This window comes from Carassius auratus, unplaced genomic scaffold, assembly GCF_003368295.1.
Source record: "Carassius auratus strain Wakin unplaced genomic scaffold, ASM336829v1 scaf_tig00023207, whole genome shotgun sequence".
NCBI lineage: Eukaryota > Metazoa > Chordata > Actinopteri > Cypriniformes > Cyprinidae > Carassius > Carassius auratus.
The window spans coordinates 1-20,441 of NW_020525245.1; the positions used below are offsets into that span (position 1 = coordinate 1).

At 37.5% G+C, this 20,441-nt stretch overlaps 1 protein-coding gene and 1 pseudogene across 1 annotated transcript; both read right to left on the reverse strand.

The window, feature by feature from the left end:
• Positions 1-232: 232 nt before the first annotated feature.
• Positions 233-3,804, reverse strand: LOC113077766 (regulating synaptic membrane exocytosis protein 1-like). The gene is made up of 4 exons (XM_026250032.1): positions 3,615-3,804; positions 1,127-1,167; positions 599-709; positions 233-383 (listed from the first exon to the last, which is right to left on the reverse strand). Exons 1-4 carry the CDS (start codon positions 3,802-3,804, stop codon positions 252-254), a joined length of 474 nt encoding a protein of 157 aa, XP_026105817.1. The 3' UTR covers positions 233-251.
• Positions 3,805-3,808: 4 nt separating this feature from the next.
• Positions 3,809-16,122, reverse strand: LOC113077765 (regulating synaptic membrane exocytosis protein 1-like; annotated as a pseudogene).
• Between the last annotated feature and the right edge of the window lie 4,319 nt (positions 16,123-20,441).

Consider the following 20,441-nt stretch of genomic DNA (forward strand, 5'->3'; position numbering starts at 1 on the left):
TCATTTCTTAAAACAGATATTTTACTGATTAAACACACTCATTAAACATTTCCTAAATATCTGAGATTTTTAAATCTTGATTTATTTTAATGCTTGTTTTATCTCATTTTAAATCATTTGAAGTCATCTTGAGACCACCTTAGAAGTTTGTTAGTGAACCACTGATATATGCATCCATATTAAGATTAATTTGCTAAATCAGTGTATGAGGTAATTTATTTAATAACACTGTTTAGTCAATTAACAGTTTTTTAAGTTACAAACTGAGAGGTTCTGGACTCACCGGCCCGTAGATGACCCACCACATCAGCTATACTTCCTTTCTTGACTTTGGTGATGAAGGCCCCGAGTCTCCCAGTTTCTGTAATCTTCCCCCCGACCACCTGTACCCCGTACAAATCATTTAAAGATGGGTAAAGTCTAAAGAGAATTCATAAATGTCACAAAACCTATATAAATGTCCACATATCCAGTACATTGTACCCCCCCCCCCTGTTTTGTACATGGTCCATGACATGGTGTAGTTCTTGACTTTATAACAGTCAGGAGAGGAATTTGTGTTTATACAGTATGTTTATGCCAGTTGCTTTCCCTTTACCTTTAGCCCTATCAGAGCCCCAGCCTCTTTTGGCATGGCTGTTCGCTTGCTCAGAGTGATTCGGCCAATTAAATGATCACCTTCCTTGGAGGGCTGCCATGTAACCGGATGCTAAAGAGAACAATGCAGAGATTAATCCCGTAAGAGAAAGAACCATCCCATTACATTTGATCAGAACTTCCTGATCATACGGTAAATGATTGCAAAAGAAAATTATATTCTGAAGAAAATGTCTGTCATTGTAATACTTCTTCAAAAAGTAAATTTTCTACTTCTAACACTCAAGACCGCACAAATGCTAGTATGCTATGCATAACTTCATGTGTTTCCTATAGGAACTAAACCCATGGCCTTGGCAATGTTAGTGCTTTGATGTTTGAGCTACAGTGACATATGTAACAAATACATTCCAATTGATTTCCAAATTCCAATTGCAAAAAACATCACATCCTGGAAGTAAAATGGTGGGTAAACATCAACTCATGTTGAATTTTAAATGATTAAAGCACAAAGTGGGAAAATACTTACATGCCACGCAGTGGGGTCCAGTGGACAGCACTCCCAGTCCCCTAAAACACACACACACACAAATGTTCTTAGAGTTACACTATACATATGTTGACTATGTGAGCTGCCACCGTTCACTGGCCAAAGTCCATCTCTAAACCTGTTCTGTTTATGCTTAATGAATATCTGAGCCAAAAGGGCATCTGCAGCTAAGATCTCATGCTGAAATATGTTCTGCTTTGACCCCCTGCAGAGCAAGAGGGAGAACTGGGATTGTGTTTATTAATTTGGGTTTTAGAGCTACATTTAGTTCCAGACAGGAAAAGCAATGCTGATACCAAAGCTGAATATACACTCCCACACAGACACACACAATGGCACAAAGGGACAGTCTCAGCCTTTCTGTGACGTTGGCCTTCTATTTACTGTTGGCATGTTATATGAAGAGTGCCTTGTGCATACGGGTTTCTGGACTGTTTTTCGGTTATTTTTGAGCACCTGGGGTATCGAGCATGACGCACAGAGGGTGCGGACTGCGGAGTGCTCAAATTGTCATCCGAAAAACAAAAAATAGATTGTAAATATTAACTGTTGCTATAGACAAAAAAATAAAAGTGTAATGTCCTGGTTGGCCAGTTGCTTTTATATGGACGAGTGTTTAAAAAATACATGGGAGGAGAGAGAGAGAGAGAAACCTTGAAACCTGGATGGTTTACTTACAAGTATGTCAGGGAATCTTCATAGGTTGGGTTTTTTTTAAGGAAGGCTGCCTCTTCACTGTCTAACCCAGTTCTAAGCAGGGTTGTCCTATAAAAAGTTACTCTAAATAAAAAAAGTTAAACTCTGGAAAGCAACAAAATTCAACTACCACTCCTGAAAGTTTTAACGGTTATAAGAAAAAGAAAAAACACCCCAGAAAAACATTTTCAGCACAAAACAATAAGCAACTTACAAAAGCAGCATGCATAAATCATAATCAAATACCATGAAGTAATATTAAGTAGAAGAGGTCTCCATGAAGTAATATTAAGTAGCTGTCTAAGGGTATAAATATTTAATATATTGCTTGTTGCACGGTGGATTGGTCCCTGTGTGGACTTTTATCTAAGCTTTGTACTTTCATTCATGACCTCACATGACCTCCAAAATATAGTGCTTAGCAAATAAATATTTAATTAGTACATACAGTAGTTTCACATTGCAAGATTCAGTATGTATTGTTAGACAATTATTCTACCAAAGAGTGACAGATAGGTGCTTCCTAAAAAATAGACACTTATAGCCACTAACAATGCCCAACAGTAGAAACAAAAAAGAAAAAAATAATAATAAAAAACTTTCAAGACTACAACAAATAAATCAAATATATCAACCTCTGATAGACAAAACTGCACACAGTTTAAACATTTTTTTGTACAACTGAAAAATAAAATATTTGAGTTTAAAGTTCAAGAAAGAGTCTTTCTCTTACCTGTTGTTTCTGTTGTAACTAATGAAATGTTGCACAGATAAGAGCAAGCTAGTGTTCAGCTTTAACCTTCTTCTCAGTCTCCTGTTCTCCTATTCTTAGTCTCCCATTCCTTCCCCTTTAGTTCTGTCTTTTCTAGTTCACCCAACAATGTTTACATTTCAACCCTGGCTTAATACACTGAGCTTTTAAGTCTGTGTTCAGTCAGTTTGCCAGGCTAGCAGCACAGTATAACCTCCTCTTCTTTAGAACCCAAACATCAACCAGTCAAAGCCAGTTAAAAAGTATTCAGCGCATACCATCTCCTTTATAAGTATCCACTGTAGATACACTATAAAATACTGTTTTTAAGACTTGGATATGTCATTTATTAGTATTCAGCCTTTTGCACACACACACACACACACACACACACACAACTTAATAAAATAAATAAATAAATAATCAATCAGTCTATCTACCTTATTTATTTATTTTTTATCCATTATACTGTTTCAAATGTTTTTTTTATGAATACATTTATTCAGCAAAGATGCATTAAAATGATCAAAGTGTCATTAAAATAATTTATAAAAGATTTATATTTCGAATAAATTATGTTCTTTTGAACATTCTATTTACCAAAGAATCCTCAAAGTTTAAAAAGTTTTTCTTCAAACCTATTTCCGCAAAACTACTGTCAACATTGAGCACCTGATATAAAAATTTCAATTTTTTTTTTTTTAAGAATGTTTTATAAAGTATATCTTATCAGCCGACCTCCTGCAGTACATTTATGGACAATCATTGTTGAAAACAATGTTGAAAAACCATCTGCACACAAAGCTAATGAAAAGCCTTGCATCATTTACAAGAAGTTGTGCAACTTCTTAACAGTCAATCGATTTTCCGTGTTTCAAAAATTACTAAATTCATCAATCAAACCAAATATTACATTCATATTGATGATGGTTTCCTTTTCTGAATCATGGAGGTTTGTGTTAATGCAAGCCTATGATTAAATGTACCAATTATACAAACGCAGGTATCTATCTGACCCACCTCTCTCGCTGACACTCTCAATCTCCACATCTTCACAACTGGTGTATTCTGGTGTCGAACCAGCCTCTTCCTCCGAGCTGCTGACAGACATCTGCCTCTTGTTTCCGCCCCGTTTGCTCTTGTAGGGGCGGGGCGGGGGTGGTCGTAGGGACTCAGATTGGTCAGAGCTGAGCGAATCATTGCGCAGCATGCTCTCAGCTTTTTTGTCGTTTCGATTTGCGCAGCAGCGCAGCCGAGCTGGGGTCCAAATGGCTCGGCTGCAACTTCCTGTCCCATTCCTGAGGCTCCCTGAGCTCAGGTGGGCATGCGGGCATGGCAAGGCCCACCCTGAACCCAGGAGCGGGCGGCTGTGGGTTGTGGTTTGTTTTAGGAGGAGGACCCTGCACAACAGGCACACCCTGCAAACCTGTACCCCCCGCGGTCCTTTCTGGGACGTAGACCTGCTGCTGACCCTCCAGCGAGGCCTGCCGCCCATCTGCCCATCTCCGTGCACCTCTGTTGTCCTGCATCTCCCCTGCTTCCCTCGCCTTAGGGTGCATACGTCCATCAGGCTCCGCCGGCTGGAGTTTGGCCAGATGTGGAGTATTTGGGTCAGTCCTGCACTGTTCCCTGGGTGGTTTCTGCTCCCCCTCAGTCCTCCTTGGTCTCAGGACTGTCGTGCTCCTGAGAACGAGTCTTCATCAGTCTTCGACTTTCTCTCCGATTTTCTCCGGTATCTCGCTCTTCGGAGTGGATTCTGGATAGGCCTCGCTGCTCTCACCTCTTGGCCCTAGCTTGCCATTCTGATCAGATGCTGCTGGTGGTTTCTTTCTACAGGTCAAATAATCACACAGCATCAAAAGAGACATTCTTGTGAATGGTTTTACACCTTATTTGTCTAGATTCTCTGCCCAAACTCAAAAGGACTAAATGTAGTTTTAAAGAGACATCACAATGCATCAAATAGAAACAAAATGAGCCACACAATGTCCTGATGCTCCTTGTTTGTCATGAAAGGACTTGGCTAAGCTGGTCTGCAGGTCTGAGCTGGTTCAATCTTGTACTCAAGCCTGGCAAAAACTGGTCTTCAGTCCGTCTAGCTGGGGTCCCTGCCTGGCTAAACTGGTGTTTAGCTGGTTTAGTTGGCCAGCTAAAGAGTGCCCAAACTGTATCTAAAATCAACCAAAAGACATTCCAAGACAAACCAAGACCAGCAAACCAGCACGACATCTCTTCTAACTTACTGTTTAGACATAAATTGTATAATACATATTATAATACAATCTAAGGTTCTTCATTGACATCCATGGAACCATAAAAGGTTCTTTTTAGTGGAAAAAGATTCTTTAGATTATTTAAATCTTCACACTTGGGAAAATAATGGTTCTTTGAGAACTGGTCACTGAAAGAACCCAAAAAAAAATTTATTCTATGAAATCACTGAGAAAACCACAGTTTGAAACCTTTAAAGAGTGTACTATAGACAAATAAAATGTGTCTTCCAAAGCTATTAGGCAATTTACTTGAATGTGAATACAACCATATATCTTAACTGCAAAAAAAATAAATAATAATAATTCCGAATTATTGGCATGAAATGGAAATTGCGATTATTCTCCCTATTTTATCAGAGTGAAACAGCTACTCAAACAATAAAAAATGTAGGGTGGGACTTGATTTTGATCCTTCAGGAATTGATTTGACGGTTGGGTTTTTGTTGTCTGGTGAATGCTGTGATCTGATTTGAGTGGCATGTTGCTGCAGGGATTATTGTACTGTCCTCGCACTGTTGAACACGTCATCAGAGAAGAGATGTTGATGCATTGTTTAGGGATGAAAAAAAAACAACTACATGCACAGATGAATAATTCATAATAAACACTGCAATATTCCATAAACAAATACAAATTATCAGTTCTGACTTCATGGAGACCTTTAAGCTAATCTGTGTATGTTATAACCTATAAAAATGAAAATGGAAAAGGTTACTTTACTAGAACATTCTAGATTTTGTATTGAGAGAGAGAGGCTTAAGCGTACCTTCCTTGTGGAGGCTCACTGCGTGAGCGTGATGATAGCGTGTCGGCTGGCCTTGTGGAGGGGCCTTTTCTGGGGTCAGTTGGGGCAGATGACTGGGAGTCATGGGCAGTGGAAACTGAGGAGTTGAGAGGGTTCTGAGACCTAGAGTGCACCTTCTTCTCCCCGATGGGATCTCCACACATGGTCGGTTCACTCACCGCTGACCCCAGCTCTCCAGGCTTGGGCCCTTGGCTGGGAAACCACTCTCCTGATTTATTGAGCATATCCTGTTGCCTTCGACACTGGTTACATACCCACATTACCTGGGGTAGAAGAAATACCATATTTCAAACTACAATTTTCAATAATCTTGTAAAAAGTGAACTGAGTAACTACTGTAAATTTAAACATAATTACAAAAATAATGAATCCAAAACTGCCATACTTAGGTTTACTTATGGTTTATATTTCTACTAAACTGGAATATAAGAAAGTCTTCTGACACAGAAAAAAAAAGAAAACAAAAAACTATTACACACTTCCAATTTGTAACATTTAACAAGAACAAAGGCAGATGAAATAACGATGGCCATTTCATGCATTTTATGATTCTAAATCAATGACAATAGACAATCACGAGTTGTGTCCATGATAAAGAAAAAAATAAATAAACTAGTAGATAGGACAAGACGTTTGTAGGTATATATAAAATACTGCACAAGTGATACCATAAATTCACGTAAAAAAACATGTCTTCCCTGACTACGAGGCTACAGATGAAAGTGTTCTTCATGTGGTGACAAAAAATAAAATTTGAGGCATCAAAAAAGAGCTAATCTGGAAGAGGCATTGAAAACCTGCGATACATGACTCAGGTCTGACAGACAAAACGGCAGCCCGCTATAAGGGATAATGTAGGCAGGAGGAGGGGTGAACTGAAAAAATTAGACAGAAAGGAAACTGTTTGTGCTAGCAGGGATAAATGTAAAAACAAACAATGAATATAAGGTAGTAATGTTAGCTGACAGAAGGTGGGTGTTGTTGAAACAAGAGGATGAGACTTGAAACTGCGAGCTCCGTGGGATGTGATCACATGCCCACAGAGCAAAGGCATTGACCGTGGTCATTGTGGGAAGATTCGCAGGAACTGTGGGGAATAGCACGGAGGGTTGGGATGTGCCACACGCAAACATTAGCAGTGCTATCCATCACCCTCCTCCACAAACACAGAAAGCCTGACTGCAAGAGAATCAGGAGCGAGGAACACAAAAGATATTGGCACATTCCAAATTTTTCTCCTTTTTTCCCACTTCCCTCCTCCAGATTGCTTTTGATTAAAAGCTTGGGAGGTTGAGTGCGAGAGTGAGCAAGGGAGAGGGAGAGACACGCATCAACACGTCTATATTTATCCAGGAAACCGCCCAGCACCATTGGGGATATGTAAAAAAATTCCCCAGCTTGCTGCATAACTTTACTCAGTGAAAACTACCATTGATCCTGCGGATGCAAGGCCAAACGAGCGATTGTACACAGCGCAAACACACACGCATGCTTTTAACATGCAAACATATACACACATGTAAGCTTACGCACACACGCAGCCTTCTGCTGCTGAAGTCCTTGCCAGACAAACACGCTCTGTGGTTATAGTCGGAAAACGAAATGTTCAAATGTGCCACCTGCTACCAGAACTCCTGGCCCAGTTTCCGCTTCTTTTTCTTTCTTCTTTCACTTTCTGTCACTCAGCTAACTTATTTAATAATTCTAAACTTTACATCGAAATGAACATGCTTTGGCTGTACTGCAGTCATAAACTCAACAAATCAACAGTACTATTCCAAAAATGTTATTACCATACATTAAAAAAAAAGAAACAGGTGACATTCACACACAGTAAGAAGCAGCCTACATGTTCTCATCTATGACAACTGTGACAGAACGAGGGACATAAATCCACACACTCATCGAGTCATCTTCATCGAGACCTTTCATCACTCTGTCAGTATCAGTATCAGTATCAGAAATTAACTCTTTCAATAACGAGCAATGTTTGCCCACTGGGATTGATTTTCTAGCACATTTTTACCTTCATATGGACATTAATTTTATTAATTTTATTTTTTTCGTCCTCATTAAAATACTTTATACTTTAATGTTTTCTTTTCTAATCAGACAGGTAAATATGTGGAAATGGCTTTCCAGTTTGTTATACAACACTCAGAGGAAGATTATTTGGCATTCATGACAGCAATGACTATAAGATCAATAATATTAAAAACATTCCCAGGGGTCTGTGAGAGAAGGACAGAAGGTGTAAAAGAGCAGAGAAGACAAAAGCCCACGAGAAGGTCAGTCACACCCTTGCAGGAAACTCGTCAAACTCCTGCAGGTCCACTGATGGGCTAATTATCAAGCTAATTAACATCTGCTAATGGTCAGTAAAGGCCCTGGAGCCTGTGAGCCACTCTGTCCCAAACACACACACTCTCTCTGTCCAGCATTGCTCTCAGCTGATTTCACCTTCAGATCAAACAATAACAACTGCTTCAGCCAAATCAACTTCATCTTTCTAAAAGAGGACGAGGAAGGATGGGTGTAAAATTCTGTTGAAACAGGAAAATCTTCTGCAGCATCCTCTCTCTCACCACCTCCATTTTCATCCTTCAAGAATCAGTGTGAAAACAGCAAGAGAAACACATTTTACCAAGGTGTTATATTATATTATATTATATTATATTATATTATATTATATTATATTATATTATATTATATTATATTATATTACATTATATTATATTATATTATATTATATTATATTATATTATATTATATTATATTATATTATATTATATTATTATTTGAATTCAGGTGTCACTATGAAATGGTTTCCTTTTAAGCACCTAAATATTGTATTGCAATGTAATGGCAAAAATTTCAAACATACCAATATAATGTGAACATCAATATATATAAACTAGACAAAAAGGTGGCGCAGCCTACAAAATATCTAAATTAACCATCTCAGAAGCAAAGGTTGGAGGATTTAAGCGGGCACAAGTTAAAACTAGACATAAAATTGCTTCTTTTTTTTTCTCTCCCATCTGCATGTATTATGTGTGGGCATGTGTTATCCAATACAAGTGTGTCCTGGATTACACTAAAGCACTCGTCCTTCTCCACCCTTTCAATGCAAGATTAAGAGAATGTAATAAACAGCGCTTTTAAGTCATCTCCGCAAAAGACGGTCCATTTTTGTTTGTGTAAAACTGTCAGTGTTTTTGTGGTAAAATGATATCCAATCTCAGCTCTTTTGGAACAGTCCCTGAATGTCCATGCAAACAGTGTTTGCTGTAAATGAATCTAGAAACTCTTGTTAAAAGAAGACTCATCATAAACATCTCTGGCTCTTCTCCACCCAGCATCACAATCTGTCCATCACAGCTCACTGAAACAAACCTCCTGAACTCTAGACTCTCAATAGCTCTGCTGATAAAACGCTTTTTTGTATGGTTTATACACAAACCACTTTGCACACTCAACAGCAGTGGATTTGGTGGATCACAACAAAAAGATCTGTCACAGGTCTGTTCTTCAGAAGTCAAGGTAAAAACAGTATTGCTCAAAAGCTAGGGGGGAGGGAATTCATATTTTTATTCAGCAAGTATGCATTATCATGTGACACTAAAGACAAGTTTAATGGCTTCTGAAAATTCATCTTTGCCATCACAGGAACAAAATACATTTTATATAATATATATATATATATATAAATGCAAAACAGTTCATTTAAATTGTAATAATATTTCGCACACTGTAAAAAATAAGTGTAATTTTAACTGTAAAATTTTGTAAAAACGCTACGGAAAAAAAACTGATAATAGGTTAACAGTAAGTTCCCGTACTATATGGGAAAAACTGTAAAAGATCTAACAAAGCATTTAATGTAAATTTACAGTAAAATTCTGTTAATTATACAGCTTTTAGAAGTAAAAAAAGAACAAATCAATGTATAATTTACAGTCTAAAACTGTAAACTGATATTCCCAGAATTCCCTGCGTGACACTCCACGTTTGAAAGTATTTTGGTTAAATAATCATGTTTTTAAATAGTTCTTGTTATCAGTTATGTACATTTGAGCTTTATGTTACATCTTCTGTTGCTTAATGAAAGTTTTTTGCATTATTTAAGTATCACGTGTGTTACCATGATGGTGTTTTGTGTTTCCATAAATGTGCACCTTCTATATGTTAATATATACTTCTGCTTGTGGTGAAGCTACTTGTGATGAGCTTTGATACTTCATGTGGCTTTCTCTTATACAGTACCATCTTTATTATTATGGTGGTTGTCAGTATTTTCAAGGTACAAAACAGATTTAATTTTGTATGTTGTAGAATTTACTGGTTTATATTCACATTTTCTTGTTTGTAAATTACAGCTTTATATTGTAAAATTAACAGTTTTTGACGTAAATGTGTTTACAGTTTTCTGTATTTTTACAAAATTATTCTGGCAACCACAGATGCCAAAAAGTTTTTGTAAAAACAACAAGAAATTTTTTACAGTGCAGTATTGGTATTTCTGCTGTATTTTGGACAAAATAATTGCAGCCTTTGGTGAGCATAAGAGACTTATTTTAAAACAATATCTGTAGTTGTTAACATCAAGGTTGTATATAGAGATGAAATGAAGTTGAATTAAATATTAATACATTTAAAACAAATCTAATAGTATTTTTGTATTCCAGTTTTTGTACTGTGTTGGTAACCAATGGAAAACTTGTTTTTTAAGAGAATAAAGACAAACCTTTAGTTCACATACATGCTAAACAACTGCTGAGCATCTTAACAATTTACCAATGGACAATAGTACGACTCCAGATGGCTTTGTTTGACAAGCCGCCGAAGGCCTGTCATTCATCACCAGACTCCGCCTCTTCCTCCATCTTGTTAATATCATTTAATTTCCATCGCTCTGCCAGATTCAGACAGGCAGGGCTGTCCACCGGTGTCAGGTCCATGCAAACAGGAAGGATAAATGGAGTGCTTGAGTTGTGTGAGGGGAGGAAAGGAGAGAACGCAGTTCACGCTTCCACCTCGGACAGCTTGATGAATTGGGGCGGCAACAGGCAGAGCTAGAACCATAATTCAGCATGTTATAAATCACGGATAAGGATGAAAGACTGCCACAAAAGACATTACTGTCCATTTCATCTAATGAGCCAGTATATCAGTGCCTGGAGCTCACCCACCGGCCCTCTTGCAAAACACTCCTTCATCCGTCCCTCGTACAAACACCATTCTCATAGTTAAATACTGGATCAATAGTGTAAATAATCTATTTCATCTCCCTGCTGATGTTACAAAACCAACTTTCAGTCTTTCGTCACCGAGACACACATCTCATGCTTGACAAGCCATCTGCAGATCGATATGGTGATAAGTTTAGCTCGACTCCCTCTTCAAACATCGGGCCATCTCTGAATTAAACAGATTGATGAGGTCTATGAATACAACGCCTCCCATGGTACAACCAACCATTCGTGTGTATGTGCTTTTCATTGTCATATTACTCGTCTCTGTAGACCTGAACTCAAGTTCAAATCCGCACTGGATCTGTCTCATATTTTCACTACATAAAGTCCAACGTGAGGCAAGAAACAAAGGCCATTTAAAAAAGACATTTTCAAGTCATATTCACCAGGGTTATTATAGTGTACTAAAACTAAAACCATCAAAAAACGATTTACCTGAAATAGACATTAACTAGAAATATATATTTCTTTAAAATTATGTATTAAAATAACTAAAACATGATATAAAAAAATAATCAAAATGATACAGAAATGACTAAAACTTCAACTTCATCATCTGAAGAACCTTTTTCCAACACAAAGAACCTTTATGCAGTGGAAAGTTTCCATGTATGTTAAAGGTTCTCCGTGGAACTACTGACGCTAATAAAGAACCCTAGTTTTTAAGAGTGATAATAAAATAACACTGGTTCTCATCGAAAGACATGGGTCGAATGTCCATGGCAATGAAACATCCACAAGCCAGATGCAAAGGAAGAGGAGAAATATCAATATTAATCATTTCATGGAGTCGCTTTGAGGAGATGGGCAGTGGAATGACACATCGCTGGAGTTTTCCAGTAGCACCAAAATTCTAGTGTTAAAACTTACACAACGCCAAAATCCAGTCTGGCTGACCCATAGTCTGAAATTGATCTTTTGAAGAAAAAAAAAACACACAAGAGACAGAAAGACGAGTGTACTGCCTAGGAAAATTAATATGACTTTAAAAATGGCAGCACACAGAAAGAAACATTTGGCTGAGGAAGAAAACACAGATATTACCAAAAGGCCTGATAATTATTGGGATAGTGAGTTTTGAATTGAATTGTTGAATTGAATTGATATTTTTGCAGCACTGAAATGTACAGCATTGTTCTGATTAACAAATGCAGCTCCATGGCAGAAGACTCAGTGCATGTACATATTAACAGTATAGCAGGTCAAGCAAGACATGCATTCGTTGAACACATTCTCTGACCCTGATTTACTAAAATCGCAAATAAATGGTGCTAGTTTGCTTGTGAAATCAGACATACAGCACATATTACATTGGTGTATGTATATTACTCAAAAGAACATTGAAGATGCACTGAAGAGCTTATAAATGTTAATGAGAGGAGTGAGGGAAACAACACTTTCAGATCAGCATTCACACTGCACAGTGACATAATGAGATGAACAAAACTTTGTCCTCCTTCTTCTTTAGCATCACAGAGAGAAAAAGGATGGCGGGTGGTGGAGAAGAACAAGAGAGAAGTATGAAATGACAATCAGACATGGAAAAAAAACATTTAGATGCATACTGGAATAATAAACACAAAAACAGCTTTACACTTACACATTAGCAGCATCAAAATTTGTCAAAATACAAATTGCATTTCCAGTTGCAAAATGAAAATGTCTTGGAATGTTTTACATTATATATTGTGGATGTTTTCCGTTTTTCCTTGCTTTTATTTCAGGACAGATCATGAACTCTGTAGAAGTGTAAATTTGCAGGTATGTTGCCACCCACAGGGAAAACCTGAGAGCTGCAGGTTGCACTATTATTTACTGTAAGAATTACTGAAAAATTCCAAGTAGAAATAAATCTTTCTGGGAAACCATGATTCATTTTTTCATGATTCTTGATGAAAATGTTAAAAAGTGGCTCTTATTTGAATTTCTTTTCATAACAATGTAAAATGTTTTACTGTATTTATTGCATAGCCTACTGGCTGAATACAAGTATGAATTTCTTTATTATAAAAAACCTTAGTAATCCCAACCTTGTGAACAGTCGTATATAATGACTTGACTTTACTGTGTGCTAATTGTGCAATCCAGGACTGCCAACATTTTATATAAATATATATGCAGCACAAATTGCGCCCTGGGTGGGGCATTTGTGATTTTTTCGTAACAGGTTCATTGAACTTTTTTGAGTCTGTTCACTCTGGACCAGCTCAGGCTGCTCATACTGTAGCAATGGACCTATTAAGTGTATTTCATCGCTTTTAGCTATGGTTTCCAGTCCACCAGATTAAGTAGGTGTAGCTCTCTCTGTTTAACCTACAGGCATCTAGCGACTCCATTATCAAGACTGCCATGCTCAGTAATAGCACACGCCAAAGGGCTCTGAGAAACAACATGCGCTCATTTCAGCGAAACTAACCTCAGGGCAGCACCCATCCGCTACCAATGGAGACTTCACTTCCATGGCATCACATATGGGATTTCCACACTCAACTCTGGCCCTGTCTGAGCTTTCTCATGTCCACTAAACTAAAATTAAACCTCATGAAGTGCCAAATGTAAGTAAAAATCAGATTTGGGAGTTACTTTAGGAGTTACATTTCAATACAAAAGCAATAATCAGACCCCAGCTGACACCAGTTAAACCATCTCCTCAGTGGAAAATGTACTTATTAGTAATACAACAAGCAGATAATTATTTTAAGCCAATAACCAATAAATTAAAGATAATAATTCATTCAACATAAGAATTCTACATTATTTTGTTAGAAAAAAAAATTAAACACTTCAAACTATAGTTAAACATTTTAATGTTCCAACTAAATGTAGGTATCACAACATTATAATGTGCAATTAAAAATTTGATTAATTCAATATAATTGCCATTTTTTCCCAGACTTCTCAATGACAGAAAGTTGCCCAATTTACCCGAGTTCACTAGATATTAATTTTGACATTTGCTAAAGACTTTATTTAACAGTGTTATTAAATGATTAGCATTTTTCTAGATTAAGTGAGCATTTGGATGACGGCAAAAGTAATATCAATGGAAAACAGGGGAAATTGCCATGTGCAAAGCTACAAATAAACTTGAACATTTCAAATATTGATAACCTACATGGTACCAATATATTGTGTATTCTTAATGAAAAAAATAAATATGTCACTGTACGGCTGTACAGCTAAAAATGATATGTCGTTAATTTTCATATGCAAAATAATAAATAATTTGTATACATTTATTTAAAACAATGCCTGGTAGGAAATACTGACCACCAATAAAATTTCTAAATTCACTTTCTCAACTTCAATTTTGTACAGAAGGTGATGACAATAGTTATGCTACAAATGGCCTGGCTTTATTGCGTAGCTATAAAACAAATGTACATATTTACTTGAAATGGATATATCCCTTTTATATCAGTGTGTAATTAATTAAGTCTCCACCTCACTGAACTCACTCCCTGTTCTACTACCTCTGTCGGTGAGATAATGCTCTCCTGTTGAGTCCCTACACTGCACTCATTATGAGTGAACACTAATTAGCGCTCTGGACTCAGTGGAAGGAATGGAAAGCGAAGGTAAATATCACACTCCAGGAGGTGGGCCACCATTTCAGGTGCTTCCCTTTGCATCGTATGGATGCTCCTGTGGAGACTCAGTGCCAACTTGGGTTTCCCAGCAAGGGTGTGCGGCGACCCCCCTCGGTGACCAGCAGCATCATCTCCTCTGACTAATGCCCAATTAACCTTTCTCTCATCCACCCAGTGCTCTTCTCTCCCTGTTTCTTCTTAAATGTGTGCAGGTGAAGGTCGAGGAAGCACAAAAACAGTCCTGCCACTCACACGGTGTAGGTGGTACTCACGTTATTGGAAGGCAGAGAGACCCTTCCCCCGCATCGGGCACAGAACTTAGTCTGGCAGTAGGAGCACAGGTTTCCGCAGCCATCAGCAAACTTGGTCTTGTGGCAGATGCCACAGGTGGGGGCATCATCCTTGTGTTGGCCCTGCTGCCTCTGTTGGGGGGGCTCCGGCCCAATCCGCCTCACCTGCTCCTTGCAGTTGGCAAACTGCTTGTGCAAACTGAGAGGAGAGAAGAGATGGAGAAAAAGGGGACATGAAAAACTGCTAAGAACTTTCAAATTCTAGTAACCAATGCAACATTTAAACTAATAGCTTCTTAATTTTATTAGTGAATGTAACACTTCAACCCAATGATCCTTAAATTTTAACCTTAATCCAATAATACCTAAAATTTTACAGTTTCACAGTCCCAACAACCCTCAACTTTTACCAGCAAATTCAAAATTTTTACCTAATAATCCCTTAATTTTAACAATTTACAAGCAATTTTATGAACACATTTAAAATGTTTGTCTAAAAGCCCCACGTTTGAAATTTTACCAGCAAATTTAACATAGAACTTGATAACCTGATAACCTAATTTGATTTTTTCATAATGCCACATATTTATTCAGATAATCATTTTTTTTTTTTCTGATTGTTAAACTCTTACATTTTTCCCACAACTCAACATTTGGTTACATTGCTGGTAATATTAAAACTGACCAATTTCCAGTAAGTTCAATGATTTATCTTTTTTTTCCTCCAAAATTCATCTCACAGAACAGAACCAAATACACACACACACACACACACACACACGCATATATACACAGCCCTAACTGACCATGTGCACATGGCGAAATACCAACTCCAACTGTAAGATATGTCTTTACTGGGAAAGTATGTTGCAAGTAAGCACTTAGTTATTCTGAAGCTAATTAAGTAATTGAATACAGTATCATGATTTTACAAAAGACAGAGAAAGATACAAAAATCTATGGTGAAACATCTATACTGTCTGTTTCACAAACTGCATGTCAATGGAAACTATACCACCAAAACCACATTTCCTTTTCCCCATTCCAGCTCTCTGTCGCAATCTTTCCACCATGTAGGGTCATCTCAGACATTCACTCGAAGATTGCTTAAAGACTACATGAATGTCTTCCAAAAGAATTAAACCAAACAAAACAGTGACTAATAAACAAAATTAAGGTCTTTCTTCACTGACATGACACATACAACACATATCCAGCCTTTTCCCCTGTCTAAACAGCACTGAGGTCTCAAGCATGAATCTATCCAGAGTTTTACTTACGCTAATGGGGTCTTCCTCACAGACTCCTCCGCCATGAAGATATCATATGACGTGTATTAAAAATAAGCAACCTACATAGAGAGTTAAAAGAATATGCTACCTACAGAATGTGATGAACACGAGACCATCCATGCAGAACGTGCCCCAGAGAAAGACAACAAGATGATCTGAACACCTGCCCCCAGTTCTAACCCCGGTCTCCCTCCCCCTGTGCACCCCTACTGCTCTCCTGTTCATCAACACTGTCACCAGTGAACATCCTGTGGGTCAAAGATAAACATAAAGGACAAACCCCAACACAGCAGTAACAAGGTTGGAACAAAGGCAAGATGTTCCAATTAGAAAACTAAATCAATTGCTTTTTCACAGCCAGTGAGACTTAAGAGTTCAATTCAATGCAACACAATGCATTTATTAAAGGGACAGTTTAAATTTGAGAATACAGAATGAAACGGCAAACACCAAAGTTGTGCATAACTCTTTTTGTATTAGAAGAAACATGCAATTACATAATAAACAAAAACAAAGAACTATTGAACAGATTCTATAATTAAATTACGAATATGTCAAATGAATACAGCTATCATTTAAGATTGTAACATTCACCTTAACTGAGATACTGCCAGATATTTTTAATTGAATAATATAAGATTCATATTTTATCCAGTTTAGCTAGATTATCATTTAAGAATTCAGTTTGTCCCATATGTCGCTCTTAAATATCAATCCATCCATCTCAAAGGCTATTTTTTAATGGAATGATCAATATTCCAATACTAGTATTAAAACTATTTCATGTGCCTAAATTAGGAGAAATAAAGAGAGACACAACATTAGAGTATAGAGTTAAGGCAAATCGCTCAGCTCAGATAAGTTGGTGATGAAAATATTTGACAAGAATATTTTTTATTTATACAGAAAATTCAGATTTTGATTATTCTATAGACTAATGGCAAAAAGCATAGTTTGATTCAACATGCAGGTCTCTTTTGAAACTAAAACTTGTGTTCATTCTCATTGCTGGTTATAGAAACAAACGAGATATATAAGAGATTATTTTGTCATTTTTCTCTGCTAAAGGTAGGTTTGAAATAAGATCCAAATTGCAATCATACAAAAAAAAGCAAGATTGTTGCACTCTTCTCATCTCAATATTAAGATGCAACATTCACCTTTTCAAACTTTCAGAACACAATGACCTTTACTTACAGCAGCTCCAATGAACAATGAACCACAAAGTCAACGCTGAGATGAAATTGAGCGGCACTAGACTACAAAAACCTTTCAGCACTTTATGAAAACCATGAGAAACAGAGACAAACATTGAGCTTGGCACTGTAAAAGAACATATGAAAGTCCTCTGTGCTCTCAGCAGTAAATGATATTCAGGAAAGCAGCCCAGGCTTGCCATAATTGAGACAGCACATAAAACAAAGACCCTTAAGTGAAGCACAAGGTTATACGAAAGTGAACCACAGCTTTACTTTACTAGCACAAACCCCTCTTCCCCATCACAAATCATTTGCTTCTTTTTCTCTCTTTCCCTCTCATCCAGGAATAGGAGAAAACCTTTTGTGAATGCAAATCAGGGAAAGATGCCGAGTAATTCACACAGGACTCCAACTTTAGCTTAGAACTTGGTGTAATTAAGGTATGAGGAAGCTCTAATTAATGTGGTAAAGTGTGCGGATATAGAGGTAAGCCGGCGTGGAGATACATGAGGTGGGACGTGCTTTTACCCCATTCTCCCCTACTTCATGACTGCTGGTCTCAACGGCTACTGATGTTGTCGGGCGAGCACATGGAAACGTCAATGATTAAACAGCTGTCTACAGTCACTCGTACTAACACACACCATGACAGGAGCCACAACTGTAACTCATTGGCTGTGCACAGCGTTCCTGCGGAGGCATTGGTGGGCCTACACGCTGGCCCATTTATCATGTCCGCTAGGCCTCACGGTTCCCTTCATGGGCATAAATCCACCATATCTGTGCCAGGATGTTGTATGAAAGGACAGACGAAAGACAGAGATGTAGTGAAAGTACTGCTGAGGTTGAGTCAGTGTAAATTCAACATCATTCACAGCGAATGCCGGGACAAACGTCTGTTTAGGAGAGAACAGCGCATGTTGGCAGCCTGTGATGGAGCCATAAACGAAGTTCACAGACACTAGCAGCTCCATTCATCTTCTAACACAAGAGGACAGATCTGAACACCACTCACAGGACATTTATCCTGTGTTCAACAGAAAATGTGTAAAGCTTCTATAAACATTTTCATATTTGGTCCCACTTTATATTAAGTCGCCTTAACTATGTACTTACATTTAAATGAATCATTTGGTACAATACACATGTGTACATATATGTTTTTACATTGTACTTATATTTTAAAAATACCCACATGTAATTACATCTGTAATTAATTTCTGTAATTACATTTATAATTACACTGCTGACCCATCCCTTACACCTTAACCCACCCTTAAACAGACCTATACGCATTTAAAAAAACATTTTCTGCTTATAAATCCAGCAAAGGGTGACTTCTACTTCTCACAGGGGGACCGAAGTCACTGAGGCCAAACCTGGAGATCAATGTTTGAAAGTAAGCAGAAATCCATCAAAATACACCATGTGAAAGCATCAGGAACATAGTGAGAAAATCACTCCCTTCCAATTTAGAAATTAAACCCTCCTTCCAGACAGAAGCAGCACCATGCATGATTGATTTCTACAGACAGACACCTTAAAATAAATGGGGTTCAAATGAACTGAATTATTTGAGCTTTTGATTTTGCTGTGCTTATTATCACATGGAAAAATAGTCACCAAATTGGAAATGCTTCTTTTGGGCCCCGTGAGGGCTTAAAAAGGGGGGAAATCCATTGAGAGAGTAGAATAAAACAAATGTTACTCCATTTCTTAAATGTCAGTCATCTATAAGAAGGTTTTCGTTAAGCTTATGCACTGATATTGAAATTCTGGGTGATACAAAAATCTTTTTTTATATTATGGCTGACATCCAGTAAATGCCCAGTATGAAAATTGTATAACATTTTGTCTAAATTAAATAAAAAATAAAACACTAAATCACTAAGCATCACAAAAACATAATAATGTACAGTCTAAAAAAAATGAATATTAATTTAGAGATTTGCTGATTACATTTAACAGCACTATTAAATTATTAGTGTTTTTAAAGATTAACTTGAAAATGAGCATGTACAATTAAACATTTCTAAACATAAAATAAATGTAAAATCATCTGATGACCAAACTGCTATTTATATATTGTGCATCCCATGTCAAGGAGCACATGCCAGTGAGGAACAGCAAACAAAAGACAAAAAATCATTCACCTTATTGATTGTCTTTTTGGTTATTAGATTGTGCACATTATTGACTATGTTTTAAACAAAATGCATAATCTTAAAAAAAATAAAAATCAAGCACTCCTACAAATTATTATTTAGCTCTGACTTCCTCCTCACAGTTTGTTACCACTCTGTCTCATACTGCTTAAATATCCGGTTTTGACAATTCTCCAGGAAACGCTGTGGATGCTCAAGGTCCGGCCTCAACATGTCTGTTGGCTCTGGCTCTTCAAGACTGGCTCGAGTACAGTTTACCATTATTTCTACTCAGACAGGCACTTAGGCTGAGGATGGGTGTTGCCATCCTCTGAGTGGCACCATATGGTACCATGAGCAGTGCCATGGCTGAGTCCCACCTCCACCAGAACTTCCCCACTGTGGAGAGTGTTGACAGTGCTGCCCGCTGCTAACCCCACAGACCAGGCATGTAGCAAAGCTACGCTGCGGTTTCCCTCCCACATTCCCCCTCTCAACCCTTTCAACACCAATTGTGTGTCTTTCTTTTTTAGTTTCACACACTTGCAACGGTGCTTTCTGAAATTGACCTGATTTTAACTAGTTTTTCTCTCTTGAGTTCTCCAGCAAAACAAACACACACACCTCTCCTTTTCTCACTTACACTCGGCTTTGAGTACTTTCACATCTTACTCTTTCATGTTTAGATTTGTGTATCATATGATTCATTGTTTTCTCTTAAAGAGAAAATTAGCCATTCCACTGGACTTTGGTGATTTATGTAGGGACCCCACCCCTTAAAAACTGTACCTTTAAGACAACGGCACCATAATCCTAGTGGACATTTTTACGCTTAACTTGGCTTATGCATTAAATCATAAAAAAACTAACTGTGCAGAAGAGCCAAGGAGATGAATGCAACACACAAAGTTTATGTTAAGCGTTTTCCTCCCACTGTAAAATGTTAAAGGGGGGGTGAAATTCTCGTTTTCACTCAATATCCTGTAAATCTTGAGTACA

What these genes read in the sequence shown, in the direction of transcription:
- LOC113077766 (XM_026250032.1), bottom strand. Translation starts at nt 3,804, where the DNA reads ATGCTGCGCAATGATTCGCTCAGCTCTGACCAATCTGAGTCCCTACGA. An exon ending in TGGACCCCACTGCGTGGCAT is followed by an intron (nt 710 to 1,126) that starts GTAAGTATTTTC and finishes TGTTCTCTTTAG; the next exon opens with CATCCGGTTACATGGCAGCC. An exon ending in GGGCTCTGATAGGGCTAAAG is followed by an intron (nt 384 to 598) that starts GTAAAGGGAAAG and finishes TACGGGGTACAG; the next exon opens with GTGGTCGGGGGGAAGATTAC.